General features: G+C 41.9%; 1 protein-coding gene across 1 annotated transcript in view; it reads left to right on the top strand.

The window, feature by feature from the left end:
* cfap20dc (CFAP20 domain containing) overlaps positions 1-26,597 on the top strand; it is a 234,756-nt gene that overhangs the window by 106,971 nt on the left and 101,188 nt on the right. Inside the window, exon 15 of the mRNA XM_034167573.1 lies at positions 2,900-3,135. Within this exon, the coding sequence (XP_034023464.1) occupies positions 2,900-3,135 (236 nt within the window). The remainder of the gene's footprint in view (positions 1-2,899; positions 3,136-26,597) is intronic.

The raw sequence follows: 26,597 nt of genomic DNA, 5'->3' as shown, positions 1-26,597 counted from the left end.
AGTCCGGGGTCTCCGTTGTCGTATTTTGCGCTTTATAATGCGCCACACATTTTCAATGGGCGACAGGTTTGGACTGCAGGCAGGCCAGTCTAGTACCCGCACTCTTTTACTATGAAGCCACGTTGTTGTAACACGTGCAGAATGTGGCTTGGCATTGTCTTGCTGAAATAAGCAGGGACGTCCCTGAAAAAGACGTTGCTTGGATGGCAGCATGTGTTGCTCCAAAACCTGGATGTACCTTTCAGCATTGATGGTGTCATCGCAGATGTATAAGTTACCCATGCCATGGGCACTAACACACTTTGAAATTTGTGCTGGTAACAGTCTGGATAGTCTTTTTCCTCTTTTGTCTGGAGGACACGACATCCATGATTTCCAAAAACAATTTGAAATGTGGACTCATCAGACCACAGCACACTTTTCGTCTGTCCATTTCAAATGAACTTGGGCCCAGAGAAGGCGGCTGCATTTGTGGATGTTGTTGATGTATGGCTTTCGCTTTGAATGGTAGAGTTTTATCTTGCACTTGTAGATGTAGCGACGAACTGTGTTAACTGACAATGGTTTTCTAAAGTGTTCCTCAGCCCACGCGGTAAGATCCTTTACACAATGATGTCGGTTTTTAATGCAGTGCTGCCTGAGGGATCGAAGGTCATGAGTATTCAGTGTTGGTTTTCGGCCTTGCCGCTTATTTGTAGAAAGTTCTCCATATTCTCTGAATCTTTGGATTATATTATGGACTGTAGATGATGGAATCCCTAAATTCCTTGCAATTGAATGTTGAGAAACATTGTTCTAAAACTGTTGGACTATTTTTTCATGCAGTTGTTCACAAAGTGTTGATCCTCGCCCCATCTTTGCTTGTGAATTGCTGAGACTTTTGGGGATGCTCCTTTTATACCCAGTCATGACACTTACAATTAGTGTCCTCAGTTGAAAATGCTTATTGAGTGTTGTTAGAAGGAAAGGTGATGTAACACAGTGGTAAACGTACCACTGTCCCAGCTTTTTTGAAATGTGTTGCAGGCATCCATTTCAAAATTGAATATAGGTTGAAGAGGATTTGCAACTCAATGTGTTCTGTTTTTATTTACATTTCACACAACATCCCAACTTCATTGGAATTGGGGTTGTACACGACTTTCAGAGTGTGCATACCTCTGTCAAGGCCCTACAGCATGTGGGCTTATTTGTTGTCCATCCAAAGTTCAACAACTCGACACAAAATATGCTCCATTAATGCTATGCTTTCAAACTAATTGCAGGGAACATGGCCATGTTTAAAGCTGTTTCACCTCACTAAAGTGCGCATTCAGTGTGATGCTTCTGTGGTGTGATGAGATCACAAAATGAAGCAATGTTTTGTGATAGAACCTTCTCAGTACATACACACACACATAAACGCACACACACACTTGCTTCTGTGATTTTTTATCCTCATGAATTTGTGTTAAATTTTTCTCATGAAATTTTCTCATGAAATTCTCATGATTTTGTGAATTTTTTGCTTCCCTGCTCCATTCTAAATAAAACAAAGCCAAAAAAAAGAAATCCGTTACACTAACACACCATTGCAGGTGGTGCTGCATTCTGTGATTATCTGCATATGATGTCAGTTGAGATATGTGCCATGGGAAGCAGGATGTGCGTGCATTATGACCACACTCATCTGTGGTGTTGGAGTGTTGTGCCATATAGATAAAACAAACTGCGGTGGACCAGGTGCTGCAGTGAATTTCTGCCTTTTGAATGCATTCCACCTGCACTGTACCTGACCACAGCTCATTTGGTATTTATATAACATGGACACTGGATGTGAAAACTATAACAGCATCAAGTGGAAAATTTGTGCAGGCACCCACCCACACTTTGACTGGCCCAGTCAGTGTCCTCGAGCCACTGAAGTAATGTTTGAGCTTGAGCAGTAATCTTCGATCCTTAGTACTCATAAGGATGTAGCTTTTTATCACGCCACAGTGTCATTAATACATAATGATCACAAAGTTGCCCCTGACCTGATTTGTAACCTATCCCAGTTGATGTTGCAATGTAGCGTCACCCATAGCAACCAATAAACAGCCATCTGGGTGTAAACAAAGTGAATGTGACAAAAGCAACAGTTCCATGAAAATAGTATTTTACTCTCTAGTCAGTTTCCATTCAGTCAGGTTCATAAGCAGTGAAGAGTGACCCTTTTTAGAGTTTTACTTTTGTGCACCGCCACAACAGAGCTGAAATAAAACCAGATGTGCTTGCAGTGTTGCCTATTAGCTTTAAATCAAGGAGTTTAGAAAAAATATTGTATTAACCATTTCTGAGTTACATCTGTTTGTATATTTAGTCCTTCCATTTTCACATCAAATTTCAAGTAATTGCATATGTCTTGGACTTTATTTCCATAACTTATTAAAAAATACAAACAGTATGATACGGATAATCTGTCTGAAGTAGGAAGTTCTCAGAAACTGAGTGAAGGTGACCAGTGAGGGAAGCCACCAAGACACCCATGAAAGCACTGAAGGATTTATAGGCTTCTGTGGCTGTAATTTGAGAAACTGCATGTCTGTTGCAACTCCATTTTTACTGTGGAGTGAAATACAGAAGCATTTTCATAAAAGAAAACAAATAAAATACAGGCCATACCTTCCATTTGGCTTCTGGCAAGCTGTAGTTGAAATTTCACATCTTCTTTTTAAAGAAAGTTCTACATTTAGTGCAGTGGTTCACAAACTTTTTTTTTTTCTTGGAGACTTCCTTATTTGTATGTAAGAAAGGCTGAGAGGTGTGCACAGTCTCTCCACATGTTCATCTTTTATACAATTGACTTTGGGTGTGGGTAAAATGCCTATGCATGTTATTTTATGTGTACATGCCATTTATACCTCTGGCCCCTGGGCAGATTTCTGTTCTGACCTTCAGGTCCGAAGTAGCAGGGAGAATAATGAGTCCCAGCCTCAGCTCACATTGCAAGAGATGCTCTTCACATTCCCTTTCCATCTACGCTCCCCAAGACAAGAGCAAACCATCAGTGACCAAAAAAAGATGGCGATGACAGATGGTCAGGTTCAAAGTGAAATTGATAGCTGCTGTGAGGCCCAACTTGATGGCATCTTGATTGGCAGTGAAAGTGATGAGGTATGTTCACTCTCTGAGAGAAACGTGCACAAGATAAATTGCTGTGAAACACAGTAAATTTTGCTGAGTAAAATCTACTCTGCTGGGATAACATTTGATCCCAGTCTAAACAGAGTAAAAAACACTTTATTGTAGAGTGAAAAAAGACTCTACCGATGTCGCAGACAGAACGATCCACTCCCCGCACTGCCTCCAATGCGCATGCATCATGTCGGAACGCAAACGCTCTGTCTGTGCAGACTATCTTCACCCAAACGCTCTGTGCGGACTGTCTTCACCCAAAGCGATCATATAGATTAATGGGCTTATTAACCATCAGATGACAAGGTAAAACCTCTTATATTATTCTATAGTCAGTTTTAAGCAGAAACGAGGCGATAATCGGTGACACTTTGAAATGACGAACGGTCAGTGAAGGCAAACACTTAGCAGCTCATGTAGCTTCGGCACTGTGATCGCTTCCTCCGCCTTTTCTGATTAAATAATGCTGAATTCATGTGGAAATGATTGTTGTACAAACTCTTCAGATATGTCGCTGAGACAATCAATCAATCAATCAATCAACTTTTTTCTTGTATAGCGCCAAATCACAACAAACAGTTGCCCCAAGGCGCTCCACATTGCAAGGCAAGGCCATACAATAATTATGAAACACAGTCTACGTCTAAAGCAACATAACCAAGGGATGGTCCAGGGTCACCCGATCCAGCCCTAACTATAAGCCTTAGCGAAAAGGAAAGTTTTAAGCCTAATCTTAAAAGTAGAGAGGGTATCTGTCTCCCTGATCTGAATTGGGAGCTGGTTCCACAGGAGAGGAGCCTGAAAGCTGAAGGCTCTGCCTCCCATTCTACTCTTACAAACCCTAGGAACTACAAGTAAGCCCGCAGTCTGAGAGCGAAGCGCTCTAATGGGGTAATATGGTACTACGAGGTCCCTAAGATAAGATGGGACCTGATTATTCAAAACCTTATAAGTAAGAAGAAGAATTTTAAATTCTATTCTAGCATTAACAGGAAGCCAATGAAGGGAGGCCAACACGGGTGAGATATGCTCTCTCCTGCTAGTCCCCGTCAGTACTCTAGCTGCAGCATTCTGAACCAACTGAAGGCTTTTTAGGGAACTTTTAGGACAACCTGATAATAATGAATTACAATAGTCCAGCCTAGAGGAAATAAATGCATGAATTAGTTTTTCAGCATCACTCTGAGACAAGACCTTTCTGATTTTAGAGATATTGCGTAAATGCAAAAAGGCAGTCCTACATATTTGTTTAATATGCGCTTTGAATGACATATCCTGATCAAAAATAACTCCAAGATTTCTCACAGTATTACTAGAGATCAGGGAAATGCCATCCAGAGTAACGATCTGGTTAGACACCATGCTTCTAAGATTTGTGGGGCCAAGTACAATAACTTCAGTTTTATCTGAGTTTAAAAGCAGGAAAATAGAGGTCATCCATGTCTTTATGTCTGTAAGACAATCCTGCAGTTTAGCTAATTGGTGCGTATCCTCTGGCTTCATGGATAGATAAAGCTGGGTATCATCTGCGTAACAATGAAAATTTAAGCAATACCGTCTAATAATACTGCCCAAGGGAAGCATGTATAAAGTGAATAAAATTGGTCCTAGCACAGAACCTTGTGGAACTCCATAATTAACTTTAGTCTGTGAAGAAGATTCCCCATTTACATGAACAAACTGTAATCTATTAGACAAATATGATTCAAACCACCGCAGCGCAATGCCTTTAATACCTATGACATGCTCTAATCTCTGTAATAAAATTTTATGGTCAACAGTATCAAAAGCAGCACTGAGGTCCAACAGAACAAGCACAGAGATAAGTCCACTGTCCGAAGCCATAAGAAGATCATTTGTAACCTTCACTAATGCTGTTTCTGTACTATGATGAATTCTAAAACCTGACTGAAACTCTTCAAATAGACCATTCCTCTGCAGGTGATCAGTTAGCTGTTTTACAACTACCCTCTCAAGAATCTTTGAGAGAAAAGGAAGGTTGGACATTGGCCTATAATTAGCTAAGATAGCTGGGTCAAGTGATGGCTTTTTAAGTAATGGTTTAATTACTGCCACCTTAAAGGCCTGTGGTACATAACCAACTAACAAAGATAGATTGATCATATTTAAGATTGAAGCATTAAATAATGGTAGGACTTCCTTGAGCAGCCTGGCAGGAATGGGGTCTAATAAGCATGTTGATGGTTTGGATGAAGTAACTAATGAAAATAACTCAGACAGAACAATCGGAGAGAAAGAGTCTAACCAAATACCGGCATCACTGAAAGCAGCCAAAGATAACGATACATCTTTGGGATGGTTATGAGTAATTTTTTCTCTAATAGTCAAAATTTTGTTAGCAAAGAAAGTCATGAAGTCATTACTAGTTAAAGTTAATGGAATACTCAGCTCAATAGAGCTCTGACTCTTTGTCAGCCTGGCTACAGTGCTGAAAAGAAACCTGGGGTTGTTCTTATTTTCTTCAATTAGTGATGAGTAGAAAGATGTCCTAGCTTCACGAAGGGCTTTCTTATAGAGCAACAAACTCTTTTTCCAGGCTAAGTGAAGATCTTCTAAATTAGTGAGACGCCATTTCCTCTCCAACTTACGGGTTATCAGCTTTAAGCTACGAGTTTGTGAGTTATACCACGGAGTCAGACACTTCTGATTTAAAGCTCTCTTTTTCAGAGGAGCTACAGCATCCAAAGTTGTCTTCAATGAGGATGTAAAACTATTGACAAGATACTCTAACTCCCTTACAGAGTTTAGGTAGCTACTCTGCTCTGTGTTGGTATATGACATTAGAGAACATAAAGAAGGAATCATATCCTTAAACCTAGTTACAGCGCTTTCTGAAAGACTTCTAGTGTAATGAAACTTATTCCCCACTGCAGGGTAGTCCATCAGGGTAAATGTAAATGTTATTAAAAAATGATCAGACAAAAGGGAGTTTTCAGGGAATACTGTTAAGTCTTCTATTTCCATACCATAAGTCAGAACAAGATCTAAAATATGATTAAAGTGGTGGGTGGACTCATTTACTTTTTGAGCAAAGCCGATAGAGTCTAATAATAGATTAAATGCAGTGTTGAGGCTGTCATTCTCAGCATCTGTGTGGATGTTAAAATCGCCCACTATAATTATCTTATCTGAGCTAAGCACTAAGTCAGACAAAAGGTCTGAAAATTCACAGAGAAACTCACAGTAACGACCAGGTGGACGATAGATAATAACAAATAAAACTGGTTTTTGGGACTTCCAATTTGGATGGACAAGACTAAGAGACAAGCTTTCAAATGAATTAAAGCTCTGTCTAGGTTTTTGATTAATTAATAAGCTGGAATGGAAGATTGCTGCTAATCCTCCGCCCCGGCCCGTGCTACGAGCATTCTGACAGTTAGTGTGACTCGGGGGTGTTGACTCATTTAAACTAACATATTCATCCTGCTGTAACCAAGTTTCTGTTAGGCAGAATAAATCAATACGTTGATCAATTATTATATCATTTACCAACAGGGACTTAGAAGAAGAGACCTAATGTTTAATAGACCACATTTAACTGTTTTAGTCTGTGGTGCAATTGAAGGTGCTATATTATTTTTTCTTTTTGAATTTTTATGCTTAAATAGATTTTTGCTAGTTATTGGTGGTCTGGGAGCAGGCACCGTCTCTACGGGGATGGGGTAATAGGGGGATGGCAGGGGGAGAGAAGCTGCAGAGAGGTGTATAAGACCACAGCTCTGCCTCCTGGTCCCAACGCTAGACAGTCACAGTTTGGAGGATCCCAAAAAATTGGCCAGATTTCTAGAAATGAGAGCTGCTCCCTCTAAAGTGGGATGGATGCCGTCTCTCCTAACAAGACCAGGTTTTCCCCAGAAGCTTTGCCAATTATCAATGAAGCCCACCTCATTTTTTGGACACCACTCAGACAGCCAGCAATTCAAGGAGAACATGCGGCTAAACATGTCACTCCCGGTCTGATTGGGGAGGGGCCCAGAGAAAACAACAGAGTCCGACATTGTTTTTGCAAAGTTACACACCGATTCAATGTTAATTTTAGTGACCTCCGATTGGCGTAACCGAGTGTCATTACTGCCGACGTGAATTACAATCTTACCAAATTTACGCTTAGCCTTAGCCAGCAATTTCAAATGTCCTTCGATGTCGCCTGCTCTGGCCCCCGGAAGACAATTGACAATGGTTGCTGGTGTCGCTAACTTCACATTTCTCAAAACAGAGTCGCCAATAACCAGAGTTTGATCCTCGGCGGGTGTATCGTCGAGTGGGGAAAAACGGTTAGAGATGTGAACGGGTTGGTGGTGTACACGGGGCTTCTGTTTAGGGCTACGCTTCCTCCTCACAGTCACCCAGTCGGCCTGCTTTCCCGGCTGCTCGGGATCTGCCAGGGGGGAACTAACGGCGGCTAAGCTACCTTGGTCCGCACCGACTACAGGGGCCTTGCTAGCTGTAGAATTTTCCACGGTGCGGAGCCGAGTCTCCAATTCGCCCAGCCTGGCCTCCAAAGCTACGAATAAGCTACACTTATTACAAGTACCATTACTGCTAAAGGAGGCCGAGGAATAACTAAACATTTCACACCCAGAGCAGAAAAGTGCGGGAGAGACAGGAGAAGCCGCCATGCTAAATCGGCTAAGAGCTAGTAGCTACGCTAAGCTAGCGGATTCCTAAAAACACGCAAAGCGAATAATGTGTAAATAATTTAGAGGTGATTCAGCAGAAGGAGTGCTTTAGTTAAGGCACGTAAAGATTACACTGGGAAACAAATCGTAATCTAGATAACTAGATCAATCTAACTGCGCAGATCAAACAGCTAACAGATACAGAAAAACACCGCTGTGCTCTGGAACAAGAAGTGATACAATACCGCAGTGAGAGCCGACCACCAGTAGAGTCAAGTAAAAAAGTAAAAAAAAAAAAAAAAAATAAAAAAATAAAAAGGTAAAAAAGTAAAAAAGTCTTGAAAAAGACTATTAGTTATTAGAATTTTCCACGGTGCGGAGCCGAGCCTCCAATTCGCCCAGCCTGGCCTCCAAAGCTACGAATAAGCTGCACTTATTACAAGTACCGTTACTGCTAAAAGAGGCCGAGGAATAACTAAACATTTCACACCCAGAGCAGAAAAGTACGGGAGAGACAGGAGAAGCCGCCATGCTAAAACGGCTAAGAGCTAGTAGCTACGCTAAGCTAGCGGATTCCCAAACAGGGAATCCGACACTAGACAGGCTGTGGAGCAGCACAGGTAACGCACGACAACAGTGCTAAAATAAAATAAAAATCCACTAGACAGGCTGTGGAGCAGCACAGGTAACGCACAACAACAGTGCTAAAAAATAAAATAAAATAAAAATAAAAATCCACAGGACAGGCTGTGGAGCAGCACAGGCAACGCACGACAACAGTGCTAAAACAAAATAAAAATCCACTAGACAGGCTGTGGAGCAGCACAGGTAACGCACGACAACAGTGCTATAACAAAATAAAAATCCACTGGACAGGCTGTGGAGCAGCACAGGTAACGCACGACAACAGTGCTATAACAAAATAAAAATCCACTGGACAGGCTGTGGAGCAGCACAGGTAACGCACGACAACAGTGCTAAATCAAAATCCACTGGACAGGCTGTGGAGCAGCACAGGTAACGCACGACAACAGTGCTAAAACAAAATAAAAATCCACTAGACAGGCTGTGGAGCAGCACAGGTAACGCACAACAGTGCTAAAAAATAAAATAAAATAAAAATAAAAATCCACTGGACAGGCTGTGGAGCAGCACAGGCAACGCACGACAACAGTGCTAAAACAAAATAAAAATCCACTAGACAGGCTGTGGAGCAGCACAGGTAACGCACGACAACAGCGCTAAATAAAAATCCACTGGACAGGCTGTGGAGCAGCACAGGTAACGCACGACAACAGCGCCAAAAAAAAATAAAAATCAAAATCCACTGGACAGGCTGTGGAGCAGCACAGGTAACGCACGACAACAGTGCTAAAAAATAAAATAAAAATCCACTGGACAGGCTGTGGAGCAGCACAGGTAACGCACGACAACAGTGCTAAAAAAATAAAAAAATAATAATAAAATAAAAATCCACTGGACAGGCTGCGGAGCAGCACAGGTAACACACGACAACAGTGGTAAAAAATAAAATAAAAATCCACTAGACAGGCTGTGGAGCAGCACAGGTAACACACGACAACAGTGCTAAAAAAAAATAAAATAAAAATCAAAATCCACTGGACAGGCTGTGGAGCAGCACAGGTAACGCACGACAACAGTGCCAAAAAATAAAATAAAAATCCACTGGACAGGCTGTGGAGCAGCACAGGTAACGCACGACAACAGTGCCAAAAAACAAAACAAAAATCCACTGAACAGGCTGTGGAGCAGCGCAGGTAACACACGACAACAGTGCCAAAAAATAAAATAAAAATCCACTAGACAGGCTGTGGAGCAGCACAGGTAACACACGACAACAGTGGTAAAAAATAAAATAAAAATCCACTGGACAGGCTGTGGAACAGTACAGGTAACGCACGACAACAGCGCTAAAATAAAATAAAAATCCACTGAACAGGCTGTGGAGCAGCACAGGTAACACACGACAACAGTGCTAAAAAATAAAATAAAATCCACTGAACAGGCTGTGGAGCAGCACAGGTAACACACGACAACAGTGCTAAAAAATAAAATAAAAATCCACTGAACAGGCTGTGGAGCAGCACAGGTAACGCACGACAACAGCGCTAAATAAAAATCCACTGGACAGGCTGTGGAGCAGCACAGGTAACGCACGACAACAGCGCCAAAAAAAAAAAAAAATCAAAATCAAAATCCACTGGACAGGCTGTGGAGCAGCACAGGTAACGCACGACAACAGTGCTAAAAAATAAAATAAAAATCCACTGGACAGGCTGTGGAGCAGCACAGGTAACGCACGACAACAGTGCTAAAAAAATAAATAAAAAAATAAATAAAAAAATAATAATAAAATAAAAATCCACTGGACAGGCTGTGGAGCAGCACAGGTAACACACGACAACAGTGCTAAAAAAAAATAAAATCAAAATCAAAATCCACTGGACAGGCTGTGGAGCAGCACAGGTAACGCACGACAACAGTGCCAAAAAATAAAATAAAAATCCACTGGACAGGCTGTGGAGCAGCACAGGTAACGCACGACAACAGTGCCAAAAAATAAAATAAAAATCCACTGGACAGGCTGTGGAGCAGCACAGGTAACACACGACAACAGTGGTAAAAAATAAAATAAAAATCCACTGGACAGGCTGTGGAACAGCACAGGTAACGCACGACAACAGTGCTAAAAAATAAAATAAAAATCCACTGAACAGGCTGTGGAGCAGCACAGGTAACGCACGACAACAGTGCTAAAAATAAAATAAAAATCCACTGGACAGGCTGTGGAACAGCACAGGCAACGCACGACAACAGCGCTAAAATAAAATAAAAATCCACTGAACAGGCTGTGGAGGCTTAAATTTTCATTGTTACGCAGATGATACCCAGCTTTATCTATCCATGAAGCCAGAGGATACGCACCAATTAGCTAAACTGCAGGATTGTCTTACAGACATAAAGACATGGATGACCTCTAATTTCCTGCTTTTAAACTCAGATAAAACTGAAGTTATTGTACTTGGCCCCACAAATCTTAGAAGCATGGTGTCTAACCAGATCGTTACTCTGGATGGCATTTCCCTGATCTCTAGTAATACTGTGAGAAATCTTGGAGTTATTTTTGATCAGGATATGTCATTCAAAGCGCATATTAAACAAATATGTAGGACTGCCTTTTTGCATTTACGCAATATCTCTAAAATCAGAAAGGTCTTGTCTCAGAGTGATGCTGAAAAACTAATTCATGCATTTATTTCCTCTAGGCTGGACTATTGTAATTCATTATTATCAGGTTGTCCTAAAAGTTCCCTAAAAAGCCTTCAGTTGGTTCAGAATGCTGCAGCTAGAGTACTGACGGGGACTAGCAGGAGAGAGCATATCTCACCCGTGTTGGCCTCCCTTCATTGGCTTCCTGTTAATGCTAGAATAGAATTTAAAATTCTTCTTCTTACTTATAAGGTTTTGAATAATCAGGTCCCATCTTATCTTAGGGACCTCGTAGTACCATATTACCCCATTAGAGCGCTTCGCTCTCAGACTGCGGGCTTACTTGTAGTTCCTAGGGTTTGTAAGAGTAGAATGGGAGGCAGAGCCTTCAGCTTTCAGGCTCCTCTCCTGTGGAACCAGCTCCCAATTCAGATCAGGGAGACAGATACCCTCTCTACTTTTAAGATTAGGCTTAAAACTTTCCTTTTCGCTAAGGCTTATAGTTAGGGCTGGATCGGGTGACCCTGGACCATCCCTTGGTTATGTTGCTTTAGACGTAGACTGTGTTTCATAATTATTGTATGGCCTTGCCTTGCAATGTGGAGCGCCTTGGGGCAACTGTTTGTTGTGATTTGGCGCTATACAAGAAAAAAGTTGAAGTTGAAAGTTGGAGCAGCACAGGTAACACACGACAACAGTGCTAAAAAATAAAATAAAAATCCACTGAACAGGCTGTGGAGCAGCACAGGTAACACACGACAACAGTGCTAAAAAATAAAATAAAAATCCACTGAACAGGCTGTGGAGCAGCACATGTAACGCATGACAACAGTGCTAAAAAATAAAATAAAAATCCACTGAACAGGCTGTGGAGCAGCACAGGTAACGCACGACAACAGTGCTAAAAAATAAAATAAAAATCCACTGAACAGGCTGTGGAGCAGCACAGGTAACGCACGACAACAGTGCTAAAAAATAAAATAAAAATCCACTGGACAGGCTGTGGAGCAGCACAGGTAACACACGACAACAGTGCTAAAATAAAATAAAAATCCACTAGGCAAGCTGTGGAGCAGCACGACAACAGTGCTAAAAAATAAAACAAAAATAAAAACGAAAGCGTTAGCAAGCTAGTTAGCCTGCCAACGCTGATGAAGGCCAGCTGATAAAAGTGCTCCGTCGCGATGCTTCGACCGTTAGAGGTCTTCCTTAGGCGTTGGAGCGCGGTGAAAAAGTAAAAAAAGTAAAAAAGTCTTGAAAAAGACTGTTAATTCAAAGAACTCAAACAGCTCAGTTCAAACAGCTAACAGATACAGCAGAACACCGCTGTGCTCCGGAACAGGAAGTCAACTGATGAAACTCCATCCACACCAATGCAGTCAGAGCCAGAGTCATCAAGCCCAACAGATGATGACTGGAGTGTAGTTTTAAGCAGAAACGATGTGCTAATCAGTGAACTGCGTAATGATGCATGCGCAGTGAAGCCAGGGCTGACTGAGTTTTAGGGTGTGCTGTTCGGTCTGCGACACTGTATAGTCAATGTAAGTGGTTTTACTCCAATAAGAGTTGATTTTACACTATGTTGAGTTGATTTAGCCCCATGGTAGAGTATTTTTTTTAACTCTATTTAGACTGGGACCAAATGTTATCCCAGCAGAGTAAATTTTACTCAGCAAAATTTCCTGTGAATGAATGGTTCTTTACTGTACCTGAAGCTAATTTGTTGCATGACACATTTCAGTTTGAACAAACTTCCAATGACAAAAAGATTTATAAAATAAAATAAAATTTGCTCCAACAGTGAGGCAATCATGATCTTAGTTATTTCAGCATTCAAGATTCAGAATATTAGTCTCAGTTTTATTTGATTCATTTTAACTTGATGCCCTTCATCAACTCATTTTATGACACTTGGAATGACAAAATTTCAAATGTTAGTGCGTTGCGGTGAACATAAATATCCTAATGTGATATCAGTTTATGACACCACTTTTCCAAATCCTAATACCCCTGTCACACATAGCCGGAATCACGCAAAGTGGCGTCGGACTATGAATTGGCGCACATCTGAAAAGTGTCAGATTTCAGTTCCAAAACATTCTGACAGCCATCTGCGGAAGTCGACATGGTCAAAATTGGCCAGCGGCACTGAGGGTGATGCACATGTTCAAAACTCTGCGGGCGCGGTCGAGATAGGACACTTATCCGACAGCAGTCCATGTGTAATCTGATGACCATCTGACTGCAATTTACATATTCTGATGGCTGCAAAATGTGATCCAAAACGATTTGAGCGCATATGAGGGAACCTCAAGATGGATCTGGCACTGCAAAGCCTGCCGGACCTGTATGCACGCATAATAATGAAGTCAGGACAGCAGCCGGTGGTTAGAATCCTCTCACCCAAAATAAAAACATTACTTCCATATGATAATCCAACCATCGCTGTGTCCACAGTTGCGTTGTGCTCTTGAAGTGGGCAAAAATAAAGTTCCCTGGAAAGGTGCTCCATCTGAGGGACTGCATAGCCCAGTGCCAACAAACTTTGACAGAAGCTGTCCAGTGGCAGGCGCACGCACGTGCGCCCCCGCGCATGCACTTAGCGGCTCATGCAGCATTATGCATAGACACACACATACGGCTGAGTGGTAATTACAGTGATTACACATATGCGTAAGGAACACAGTGCTCCGCTCTGCCATCCAGAAATTTGGAGATCGGGCAGTCTGTAGCGCCTTTTATGGCCATCTGACAGCAGTCTGTGTCATCTTCATGCGCTCTGGATGCGATCTGACAGGTGTGGACGAGGCAGTCTGTCTGTGCTCAGACATTGCAAACCACACCTCTTTTCCTCCCGACTGCATCGGATTATGTCAATATTTGCTGTGTTGGGCATGGTTCTGCCACATTCTTGCTATGGGTCAGACTGCACTCTACTGGTGGTTGGCTCTCACTGCGGTATTGTATCGCTTCTGTTCTGGAGCACAGCGGTGTTTTGCTGTATCTGTTAGCTGTTTAATCTGTGTAGTTAGATTGATCTAGATAAGTAGATAACGATTTATTTCACAGTGTAATCTTCACGTGCCTTAACTAAAGCACCCTCTCTGCTGAATCGCCTCTAAATTATTTTCACATTCTTCACTTTGTGTGTTTTTAGGAATCCGCTAGCTTAGCGCAGCTCTTAGCTCTTAGCCGGTTTAGCATGGCGGCTTCTCCTGTCTCTCCCGAACTTTTCTGCACGGGGTGTGAAATGTTTAGTTATTCCTCGGCCTCTTTTAGCAGTAACGGTACTTGTAATAAGTGTAGCTTGTTCGTAGCTTTGGAGGCCAGGCTGGGCGAATTGGAGACTCGGCTCCGCACCTTGGAAAATCCTACAGCTAGCCAGGCCCCTGTAGTTGGTGCGGACCAAGGTAGCTTAGCCGCCGTTAGCTGTCCCCCAGCAGATCCCGAGCAGCTGGGAAAGCAGGCCGGCTGGGTGACTGTGAGGAAGAAGCATAGTTCTAAACAGAAGCCCCCTGTACACCACCAACCCGTTCACATCTCTAACCGTTTTTCCCCACTCGACGACACACCCGCTGAGGATCAAACTCTGGTTATTGGCGACTCTGTTTTGAGAACACCAGCAACCATAGTCAAATGTCTTCCGGGAGCCAGAGCAGGCGACACTGAAGGAAATTTGAAACTGCTGGCTAAGGCTAAGTGTAAATTTGGTAAGATTGTAATTCACGTCGGCAGTAATGACACCCGGTTACACCAACTGGAGGTCACTAAAATTAATATTGAATCAGTGTGTAACTTTGCAAAAATAATGTCGGACTCTGTAGTTTTCTCTGGGCCCCTCCCCAATCGGACCGGGAGTGACATGTTTAGCCGCATGTTCTTGAATTGCTGGCTGTGTGAGTGGTGTCCAAAAAATGAGGTGGGCTTCATAGATAATTGGCAAAGCTTCTGGGGAAAACCTGGTCTTGTTAGGAGAGACGGCATCCATCCCACTTTGGATGGAGCAGCTCTCATCTCTAGAAATCTGGCCAATTTTATTAAACCCTCCAAATTGTGACTATCCAGGGTAGGGACCAGGAAGCAGAGTTGTAGTCTTACACACCTCTCTGCAGCTTCTCTCCCCCTGCCATCCCCCCAATACCCCATCCCCGTAGAGACGGTGCCTGCTCCCAGACCACCAATAACCAGCAAAAATCTATTTAAGCATAAAAATTCAAAAAGAAAAAAGAATATAGCACTTCAACTGCACCACAGACTAAAACAGTTAAATGTGGTCTATTAAACATTAGGTCCCTCTCTTCTAAGTCCCTGTTAGTAAATGATATAATAATTAATCAACATATTGATTTATTCTGCCTTACAGAAACCTGGTTACAGCAGGATGAATATGTTAGTTTAAATGAGTCAACACCCCCGAGTCACACTAACTGTCAGAATGCTTGAAGCACGGGTCGAGGAGGAGGAGTAGCAGCAATCTTCCACTCCAGCTTATTAATTAATCAAAGACCCAGACAGAGCTTTAATTCATTTGAAAGCTTGACTCTTAGTCTTGTCCATCCAAATTGGAAGTCTCAAAAACCAGTTTTATTTGTTATTATCTATCGTGACCTGGTCATTACTGTGAGTTTCTTTGTGATTTTTCAGACCTTTTGCTTTTACATCCACATAGATGCTGAAAATGACAGCCTCAACACTGCATTTAATCTATTATTAGACTCAGTTGGCTTCGCTCAAAATGTAAATGAGCCCACCCACCACCTTAGCCACACTTTAGATCTTGTTCTGACATATGGCATAGAAATTGAGGACTTAACAGTATTCCCTGAAACCCCCCTGTTGTCTGATCATTTCTTAATAACATTTACTTTAATGGATTTTATTCACTTTATACATGCTTCCCTTAGGCAGTATTATTAGAAAGCATTACTTAAATTTTCATTGTTACGCAGATGATACCCAGCTTTATCTATCCATGAAGACAGAGGACACACACTAATTAGTTAAACTGCAGAAAGTCTTTCAGACATGAAGACATGGATGACCTCTAATTTCCTGCTTTTAAAATCAGATAAAACTGAAGTTATTGTACTTTGCCCCACAAATCTTAGAAACATGGTGTCTAACCAGATCCTTACTCTGGATGGCATTACCCTGACCTCCAGTAATACTGTGAGAAATCTTGGAGTCATTTTTGATCAGGATATGTCCTTCAATGCGCATATTATGCAAATATGTAGGACTGCTTTTTTGCATTTGCGCAATATCTCTAAAATTAGAAAGGTCTTGTCTCAGAGTGATGCTGAAAAGCTAATTCATGCATTTATTTCTTCTAGGCTGGACTGTTGTAATTCATTATTATCAGGTTGTCCTAAAAGTTTCCTGAAAAGCCTTCAGTTAATTCAAAGTGCTGCAGCTAGAGTACTGACAGGGACTAGAAGGAGAGAGCATATTTCACCCATATTGGCCTCTCTTCATTGGCTCCCTGTTAATTCCAAAATAGAATTTAAAATTCTTCTTACTTACAAGGTTTTGAATAATCAGGTCCCATCTTATCTTAGGGACCTCATAGTACCATATCACCCCAATAGAGCGCTTCGCTCTCAGACTGCAGGCTTACTTGTAGTTCCTAGGGTTTGTAAGAGTAGAATGGGAGGCAGAGCCTTCAGCTTTCAGGCTCCTCTCCTGTGGATCCAGCTCCCAGTTCGGATTAGGGAGACAGACACCCTCTCTACTTTTAAGATTAAGCTTAAAACTTTCCTTTTTGAAAAAGCTTATAGTTAGGGCTGGATCAGGTGACCCTGAACCATCCCTTAGATATGCTGCTATAGACTTAGACTGCTGGGGGGTTTCCATGATGCACTGAGTGTTTCTTTCTCTTTTTGCTCTGTATGCACCACTCTGCTTTTAATCATTGGTGATTGATTGCATGTCTTTTTCCTGATTCTGTCCCCTCAGCCCCAACCAGTCCCAGCAGAAGACTGCCCCTCCCTGAGACTGGTTCTGCTAGAGCAGGGGTGGGCAATCGTGCCATAAAGGGCCGAGACACTGCAGGTTTTCCATGCAACCAATCGCCTCAACAGGTGATTTCATTAATGATCAGGTGTTTCAGCAGGTGATTTCATTGACAACCAGGTGTTTATGTTCAGAGCAGAAGCTCATCAGCAACCCACCTGCTGAGGTGATTGGTTACACGGAAAACCTGCAGTGTCTCGGCCCTCGACGCCCACCCCTGTGCTAGAGGTTTCTTCCTGTTAAAAGGGAGTTTTCCTTCCCACTGTCGCCATTTTATCTGAAAATGTGAGTAAAATAGGTCATTTCAGACATTGTTCAGGAGAACATCATTCTATAGTCAGTTGATTGTTGATTAATTGGTTGATTGTTGATTGTTGGTTGATTGTAAAGGGGAAAACGTATAAAGAAGTGTAGAGATTGATAGGCTGCTCAGCTAAAATGTTGTTAAATTTAAAATGGCAACCAAAACCAGAAAGATATGAAAGAAAATAGAAAACCACTATTCAAATGGATCAAAGAATAGTCAGAACAGCAAAGACTCAGCCAGTGATCAGCTCCAGGGTGTTCAAAGAAGCTCTCAAGTTACTTGTGAGTACTGTACCAATTAGAAGACACCTGTGTGAAAGGCAAGTTATGGGCAAGAAGTCCCCACAAAGTCCCACTGTTGAAAAAATGATATACTGAGTCCCCACAAAGTCCCACTGTTGAAAAAATGATGTACTGAATAGATTACAGTCTGCCAAAGAAGACATTGGCTGTCCTACAACCCCCGAAAACTGAATTCAAGCCACAGTACACAGTGAAGACAGTGAGGCTTGGTGGAACAAGCATCATGATATGAGGATGTTTCTCATACTATGGTTCTTGGGCCTCATACTATGGTTCTTGGGCCTATTTATCACATACCAGAGATCATGGATCAGTTTGAATACATCAAAATACTTGAAGAGGTCACGTTGCCTTATACCAAAAAAAGAAATGCCTTTGAAATGGGTATTTCAACAAGACAACAACCCTGTCGTTGAAATAGATGATGTCTAGATGGCAGTTTTAAACAGAAAGGAGGTGATAATTGGTGAATCACTGCTGGCACCCCGAAATGATGTATGCACAGTTATTTGGGGGGGGATTGTGGAATGTACACAGTAAATTTTGCTGAGTAAAATAGTCTCTGCCACAATAACATTTGGTCCCAGTCCAAATAGAGTTAAATATACTCTATCACAGTGCTAAATCAATTGTATCACAGGATAAAAATCAACTATCATGCTGTGAATGACTCTTATTGGAGTTGAAAAATGTGATTTGACAAGACTGTAGAGCAGATTTCACTCTATAATAGAGTGTATTTAACTCTGTTTGGAGTGGGACCAAATCTTATCCTGGCAAAGGACATTTTACTCTGCAAAATTCATTGTGTAATTCAGCTGTACTGGGCTGGAATACCTGTTCACAGGTGCCAGGAGTTGGCCGACTCCATGCAACACAGATGCCAAGCAGTTCTCAGAAACAGTATTTATACAACTAAATATTAGTTTAGTGAATTACAGAAAAGCTAAATCTTCAAGTATTTTTCAATTTATAAAGAAATTGCAGACTGCTTTTTTAACAGGCTATTGTTCCGTTTTCTTCACTTTCTATCAAGTAATAACAAATTTGATAATTTTTTGTTCATGTTGTGGTTTAGAATAGAATGTGCAGTGTTTCCAAAGCATTTGCTGTATGGAAATCAAAGCTATTTTCAGGATTTTGCGCTTTACTCATTTTTAAACACACTGCTGTTATCTTAGACACAAATTGTGTATATATATATATATATATATATATATATATATATATATATATATATATATATATATATATATATGAGAGAGAGAGAGAACATCAGAGGGATGTATGACGGTATTAAAAAGGCTCTGGGCCCTGTTCAGAGTAAAACAGCCCCAAATAGGTCATCCACTGGGGAAGTAATCACTGACAAGAGCCAACAGATGGAGAGATGGGTAGAACATTACTCCAAACTCTATTCCAAGGAGACCATTGTGACACCATCGGCACTTGATGCAGTTGAATGCCTGCCAATGATGGAAGAACTGGATGTGGATCCAACTTTGGACGAGCTCAGCAAGGCCATTGACAGCTTGGCCACAGGCAAAGCCCCAGGCAGCGATGGGATCCCACCGGATCTTGTCAAGCACTGCAAAACGTCTCTTCTTCATCCTATCCATGAAGTTCTGTGCCAGTGCTGGCGGGAAGGAGCTGTCCCACAAGACATGAGAGATGCTAAGATCATCACTCTCTACAAGAACAAAGGGGATAGGAGTGATTGCAACAATTACAGGGGAATTTCACTCCTCAGTATCATCGCGAAAGTATTTGCACGGGTCATCCTTCTCCGTCTACTGAAGCTGGCGGAGCGTGTTTACCCAGAGTCACAGTGCGGATTCCGTTCTAAAAGATCCACGGTGGACATGATCTTCTCTCTTCGCCGGCTCCAAGAGAAGTGCAGAGAACAACAAATGCCACTGTACATTGCCTTTATTGACCTCACCAAGGCTTTTGATCTGGTCAGTAGAGACGGCCTCTTCAAGATTCTATCAAAGATTGGCTGCCCTCCGAAGCTGCAGAGCCTGATTGAATCCTTCCACTCTAACATGAAAGGGACAGTACTGTTCAATGGACAATCTTCCGTGCCCTTCGACATACATAGTGGTGTTAAGCAGGGCTGCGTCCTAGTCCCCACACTTTTTGATATCTTCTTCCCTGTCCTGCTGAAGCATGCCTTCAGAACAGCAACTGAGGGAGTCCACCTACGCACCAGATCAGATGGCGGGCTTTTCAACCTTTCCCGCCTCAGAGTTCGAGACATGCTGTTTGTCGATGATGCAGCAGTTGTTGCCCACTCTCAACAAGAATTGCAGTCACTGATGAGCAGGCTTGCAAAAACGTTGGCTTGACAATCAGCCTGAAGAAAACCAATATCCTAGAACACAATACCGTGACTCCACCTAATATCAACATTGACAACTATGCTCTGGAAGTCGTCCACCAATTCACCTACCTTGGTTCTTCTATCACCAACAACCTCTCCCTTGACACTGTAATTGACAAGAGAATTGGAAAGGCAGCCACAACATTCGCCCGCCTATCAACTATGGTGTGGACAAACCCCAAACTGACTGTACGAACCAAGATGGCAGTTTACAGCGCCTGTGTTATCAGCACTCTTTTGTGTAGTAGTGAGACCTGGACCACATATGCCAGACAAGAAAGGAAGCTCAATACATTCCACCTACGTAGCATTCGCCGCATTCTAGGCATATCATGGGAGGATAGAGTGCCAAACACAGAGGTGCTGTCTCGCGCAGACCTTCCGAGCATGCATACTCTCCTTAGATGACGCAGACTGCGCTGGCTGGGTCATGTTCATTGCATGGAGGATGGGCGTATTCCCAAAGATGTCTTCTATGGCGAGTTGGCAATGGGCAGGAGAAACATCGGCCGCCCTCTGCTGCGATACAAAGACGTATGCAAGAGAGACATGAAAGCTCTTGATAAAGACATCTACAACTGGGAGAGCCTCGCAGAAAACCGCCCGAGGTGGAAATGTACCCTGAACCAACAACTTAAGTTAGGGGAACAAAAGGTGGTTACGGATGTGATGGAAAGGCGTGTGCGCAGGAAGGAGAGCAGCTCCAACAGACCAGAGACCACCTACAGATGTGACCACTGCAACAGGGACTGTCACTCTCGGATCGGTCTCTGTAGTCACGAGATGCTGCCCCAATCTACCAGACACAGGATAGGATGAAATTATCCATGGTCAATCTTGACTGATGGAGGCCTACTATACATATATATATATATATATATATATATATATATATATATATATAATACAAATAATGGATGGTAAGGAGTCCAACATAGAGAAATATTGGATGAAGAAAAGTTATATTGGACGAGGCGTAGCGTGCTTGTCTACCTTCTTAGTGTTTTTGGCATCCTTGGAGTTCAATATTTCCACCAGTTCCTCCTCTGTGAACTCAGCAAACCTCACTGGCAGACGATTTTCTGCTGTTGTTGACATGTTTGTTGCCATTTTTTCAACCAGGGTCTGTCAGCAAGTTCCTGACCTCTGCTACGTCATTAGTGATGTCATCTCATGACTAATTGTATGCCGTGCTCTGATTGGCTAGTTGTTGGCAGTAAACTCTAACGCTATTGGTCAGTGGGAACCGATCCAATATAACTTTTGGTCCTAGCCTTTTTGGATCCCTTTAGATCCAACATAACTTTATGGCACCAAGCATGCCAAAATACAGGCAAATGGACAGAAAGGCTAATCTGTGATTGGCTAAAGAGAGAGAGAGAGAGAGAGAGAGAGAGAGGTGCATTAGAACCACTGCTAGTGGAGCAGATAACTATAACAATTGTTCATTTCTGGAAAAAAGCACCACAATTGGCACACATACACCTTAGACACTACTCTTTTGTAAAAGCACATTAGCCACCTAAATTTTCAATAGGCAGCCAGGTAGGGGTCAGTTGAAGAATTACATAGGGGTCAAAATTTAAAAATGCTCCAGTCATGTTGAAAACTATACCACATTATTTGTCTGATCATGAAGATTCCAAAAAGGGTATAGTTTGGACTATCTATGACTGAATCTTATGGAGTTATGGGGTAAAAACATCAAGAAAGGTAGCAAAGGTCAATTTCAGTTTGTACAGGGGTCAAAAGTTAAAGTTGCTCCAATTTTGGTAAAAAGTGGTGCAAATTATTGGTTGCGTTGATAGGATTAACACATTGAATAGTTTTGACTGTGTTGAATGCTTGGTCTGTAAGGTAAAGGTCAAACATTGTCGACTTCCATTGGATTCTGTGGCATGTGACATATGTTACCCCGTAACATAACAACTAAGCATGACACATGGTGCAAACTATTCCTTTTTAAAACCCTATTAACTCAACCAATAATTTGCATCATGTTTTACAATAATTGGAGCAACTTTAACTTCTGACTCCTGTAAAACTGAAACTGACCTTTGTCACCATTCTTGCTGTTTTTACCCCATAACTCCATAACATTCAGTCATAGAAAGTCCAAACTATACCTTTTTGGAATAGTTATGATCAGACACATAATGTGGTATAGATTTCAATATGACTGGAACATTTAGTTTAATTTTGACCCCTGTGCAATTCTTCATTAATGCCTATTTGGCCCCTGAATGAAAATTCAAATGGCTAACGTTATTTGTCTAAAATATATACCAAAAGGTGTACACAGTCAAATTTTGGTGCTTCTAACCAGATTTGAACTATCCCTCTGCAAATATTCTGTTATCTGCTGCACTATGCCTCAAGCGAAAAAGAAATAAATCATTTTTGCTTCAATAACAGCCCAGTCTCACATTTTTTTTTCGTGCTCCGTCACGAAATGACTCAAATTTTCGTTTAAACTCACTATTAGTAACCCTACTCCTACCCTCAACCCTAACCTTAACCACCACCACCACCCCCCCCCCCCCCCCCCCCCCGCGCTTCACTTTTAATTTCGTGCAGCCATCACGGAATGAATTAGAATGAATTTGTGCTGCCGTGACAAAAATGAGGCACTTTTCGTCACAATATCACGAACCAATAGATTGATTTCTACCATGGTCAGTGAGAATTCCATGTCTAACTGGCATGCATTATTTTCGTGTATAAGCACATGTAGTTCATCGAGTTAAGTCATTGTAATATCACTCCGCTCTGGTCGTCACCATAGCAACGCGCAAATCATTTGGCGCAGATCAGCTGTGTTTTGACAGGTGAATGACAGAAACGCGATAAAACATGGATTTCCAAGTGAAACTTAATATTTTTGGCCAAAATAAAATGTTTGAGGAATGGGAAGAGGAGAGCAAAGGAGAACAACAAAAGCAATGGCATAAAGATTTAACATCGGACAAACTGGAAAAGATTGAAGACGGGAAAGAAGAACAGAACGGTTGCTAAGGATGAAAATATCTTGAGACTGGCATAAAATAGTTCCAAATACTTACGCATTTTTATCAAGTTCTGTTAACCTAAATAAATATTTGTGAGTTAGCTCACTGTGTGGGACCATGGTATAAGTGGATTAAACAACTCGAAGCCGTGCATTATACGGTTTGAAAGCACTTCGCGGAGTAACACCATTCTGCTTCGCTTCGTGGTGTTTTAGATTCCGCGTCGTACATTCAAACCATATAATGCACGGCTTCGAGTTGTTTAATCCTTACGTATACGAGGTCTGTCCATAAAGTATCGTACCTTTTTATTCTTTTTTTTTTAAACTATATGGATTTGATTCATATGTTTTCACGTCAGACAAGCTTGAACCCTTGTGCGCATGCGTGAGTTTTTCCACGCCTGTCGGTGACATCATTCGCCTGTGAGCACGCCTTGGGAAGGAGTGGTCCCGCCCCGTCGTCGGATTTTCATTGTCTGGAAATGGCGGAATGATTTGGGGTTTTTTTCCATCAGAATTTTTTCAGAAGCTGTTAGAGACTGGCACCTGGAAACCATTCGAAAAATTTATTTGGCTTTCAGTGAAAATTTTACGGGCTTCACAGAGAATAAGGTCTGTTAGTACAGCTTTAAGGACCCCTTTAAGGACGCTCGGCGCACCGCGCTCCGAGCTGCGACGACACGGCACAAGCCACCGGACCATTTCTAAACGGATGGCTCTGTGGATTTCACTTTTAACAAGAGATTTTGTCATGGAAGGCCGCGCGGAGGCTTTGCGACATGTCCAGCTCTCCACAATTTCACTGATACTTACTGGACTGGTAAGCATTGAAAGCCGAGATAGACATGTTCAAACTTGTCCTCTGACACGCCGAAACGGAGGTGTTCCTTTGTCTCGCTTCCAAAGCGAATCGGTCTTTACGCGCGAAGCCTCCGCGCGGCATTCAAGGATTCAAAGAAATTTTATTGTCATATGCACAGAAGAACATGTTCCCTGCACAATTAAATGTGTCTACTGCATTTAACCCATCCTAATTGCCAGTAGGAGCAGAAGTCGCCATTAGGCGCCCGGGCACCAGCTCCAGATGTACATCCCTGCCTTGGTCAACAGCAGGGCTGAGCAAACCAACACCGACCCATAACAAACAACACAACACACAACACATAGGCCGGCCCGGTACATAAAACATATATATGAAAGCAAAACACGAGGGAAACGCGTGGTTAACCCCCGCCGACTGCGCAGCCACTGCCTTCCCAATCGAATCAATCATGTAGGGCAGCCTGGAAGGACCAATCAAAGCTGCTTCCACTTTCTTGATTTTCTGGTAAACCAGCAAAGTGCCCGCTCCACACATCAGAAAGCCGGTCACCACCAAGCCGAATATGTACACATCTTCGACGTCCTCCACAGAAAGCATGTAAAGGCACATGACCTGCCATCTCCTCCACGAGTCCATCACGTAACCCATCACATGCGTCCCGGCAGGACAGGTCGGGTCCTCCGCCCCTGAATGTCTTGTAGAAAAAATAGTGTCAATTGCGTTCAGAGACCACTTTAACAGATCCATTTGTCGTTTTCCAGAAGAGCAAAGCTGCAGCCTCACAGACAACATGCCACAGAAGCAGGAAAGATAAGGAGGGAGGGAGAAGAGAAAAGTGCGTCCGTCTCGGCCGAGTGCAAGCTTTCCATGACAAAATCTCTTGTTAAAAGTGAAATCTGCCGGAAAATGGCTGATGTCCAGCTCTTGTGATAACCAGAGAAAGAGCACACGACGGTCTCGTATCCACAGAGCCATCCATTTAGAAATGGTCCGGTGGCTTGTGCCGCATCGTCGCAGCTCAGAGCGCGGTGCGCCGAGCGTCCTTAAAGGGGTCCTTAAAGCTGTACTAACAGACCTTATTCTCTGTGAAACCCGTAAAATTTTCACCGAAAGCCAGATAAATTTTTCGAATGGTTTACAGGTGCCAGTCTCTAACAACTTCTGAAAAAATTCTGATGGAAAAAAACCCCAAATCATTCCGCCATTTCCAGACAATGAAAATCCGACGACGGGGCAGGAGCACTCCTTCCACAAGGCGTGCTCACAGGCAAATGACGTCACCGACAGGCGTGGAAAAACTCACGCATGCGCACGAGGGTTCAAGCTTGTCTGACGTGAAAACATATGAATCAAATCCATATAGTTTTTAAAAAAAATAAAAAGGTACGATACTTTATGGACAGACCTCGTATTTTGTGCTGCTGAATCACGACTTGCCGTGAGACCAGGTTGTCAATAATGTATAATCTTTCAAGACTGTGTTTTAGTCAAGAGTGAGATATGTGAATGTTCAAAGTTTATACAAGTATAATTTTATTTTATTGTAGTTTTTATTAAACTGTGAGTATAATTTATGTGTACAGTTATATTACTTTTTTGACAAACATTCTTAAATATGTGCATTCCCCCTGTAAACACACAAAGGTAATAATCACAGTTAGAAGTACATATCCACTGCATTTTCTTTTCACAGTTTGCAGATGAAGTACAATCATGACCAGACATTTCATTACCAATTTTGATGATTTCATCTAAAATAATTTCCTGTCCATTTATTACTTAGTGTCTCACAAATAGCAATTTGACACATACATAATAGTCAGGAATCTAATCCCACAACTTTCAGTTAATGGAAAATTGATTGCACCGTCACTGGTTGCTGAGTGTCAGAGACTCTAGTTTGCCTCTTTACCTTTTAGATTGAAGCTATTATGTTTGTAAAAGCAGTTATTACTCACCCAGTGTATGTTGCCTAGGTTACAGTTAGTTATTGTAATATTGTTTGCAGCAGGGAGTCAACCCTTAGGTAGACTTTTAAAGTTCTTATCGACAAGCCAGTTAATTTTCACTGCTGCCCAAACAGGTTAGAGGAAAATCTTTATTCCGTGTTATTGAACATTATAAAAAAATGCATGCAAAACACACACATACACACACACACACACACACACACACACACACACATATATATATATATATATATATATATATATATATATATATATATATATATATATATATATATATATATATATATATATATATATATATATATATATATATATATATATATATAAAACAAAAATTATCAGCTTTTTAACCAAACCTTTTGTATCAGTGTAACTTAGTTGTTGTTGACTCGGATTGCATTTTAAACCCTAGAGCACTCTACATTCGTGTTGTGCTTGTGTTGGAAAACATTCCAATGATGGTGTAGTTGCTGTCGTACCGCACTCTTACTGCAGTCGTAATATTCATACAGCAATTCATATGTAAATCAGTCTGCGTTCAAGGGGCTGTATGAATTGTTCAAGCCCGTCAACTCCTGGCGAATGCCTTGTTCCTACTCTCCATCACACTAGAGCATAAATGAGCCTTCAAAAACAAAAACAGCATTCAAAAACCTCGTACAGCATCTGTGAGTGCATACCACACAGTCGAGCACAATGGACGGGGTCTAACAGCCATGAGAACATAATAATACAGATAAATCCTCTGACTTATGAGGTGGAC

This window comes from Thalassophryne amazonica, chromosome 3 (assembly GCF_902500255.1).
Source record: "Thalassophryne amazonica chromosome 3, fThaAma1.1, whole genome shotgun sequence".
Taxonomy (NCBI): Eukaryota; Metazoa; Chordata; class Actinopteri; order Batrachoidiformes; family Batrachoididae; genus Thalassophryne; species Thalassophryne amazonica.
Note: the sequence above shows the minus strand (reverse complement) of the source record. Positions and strands in the feature narration are given on the sequence as shown.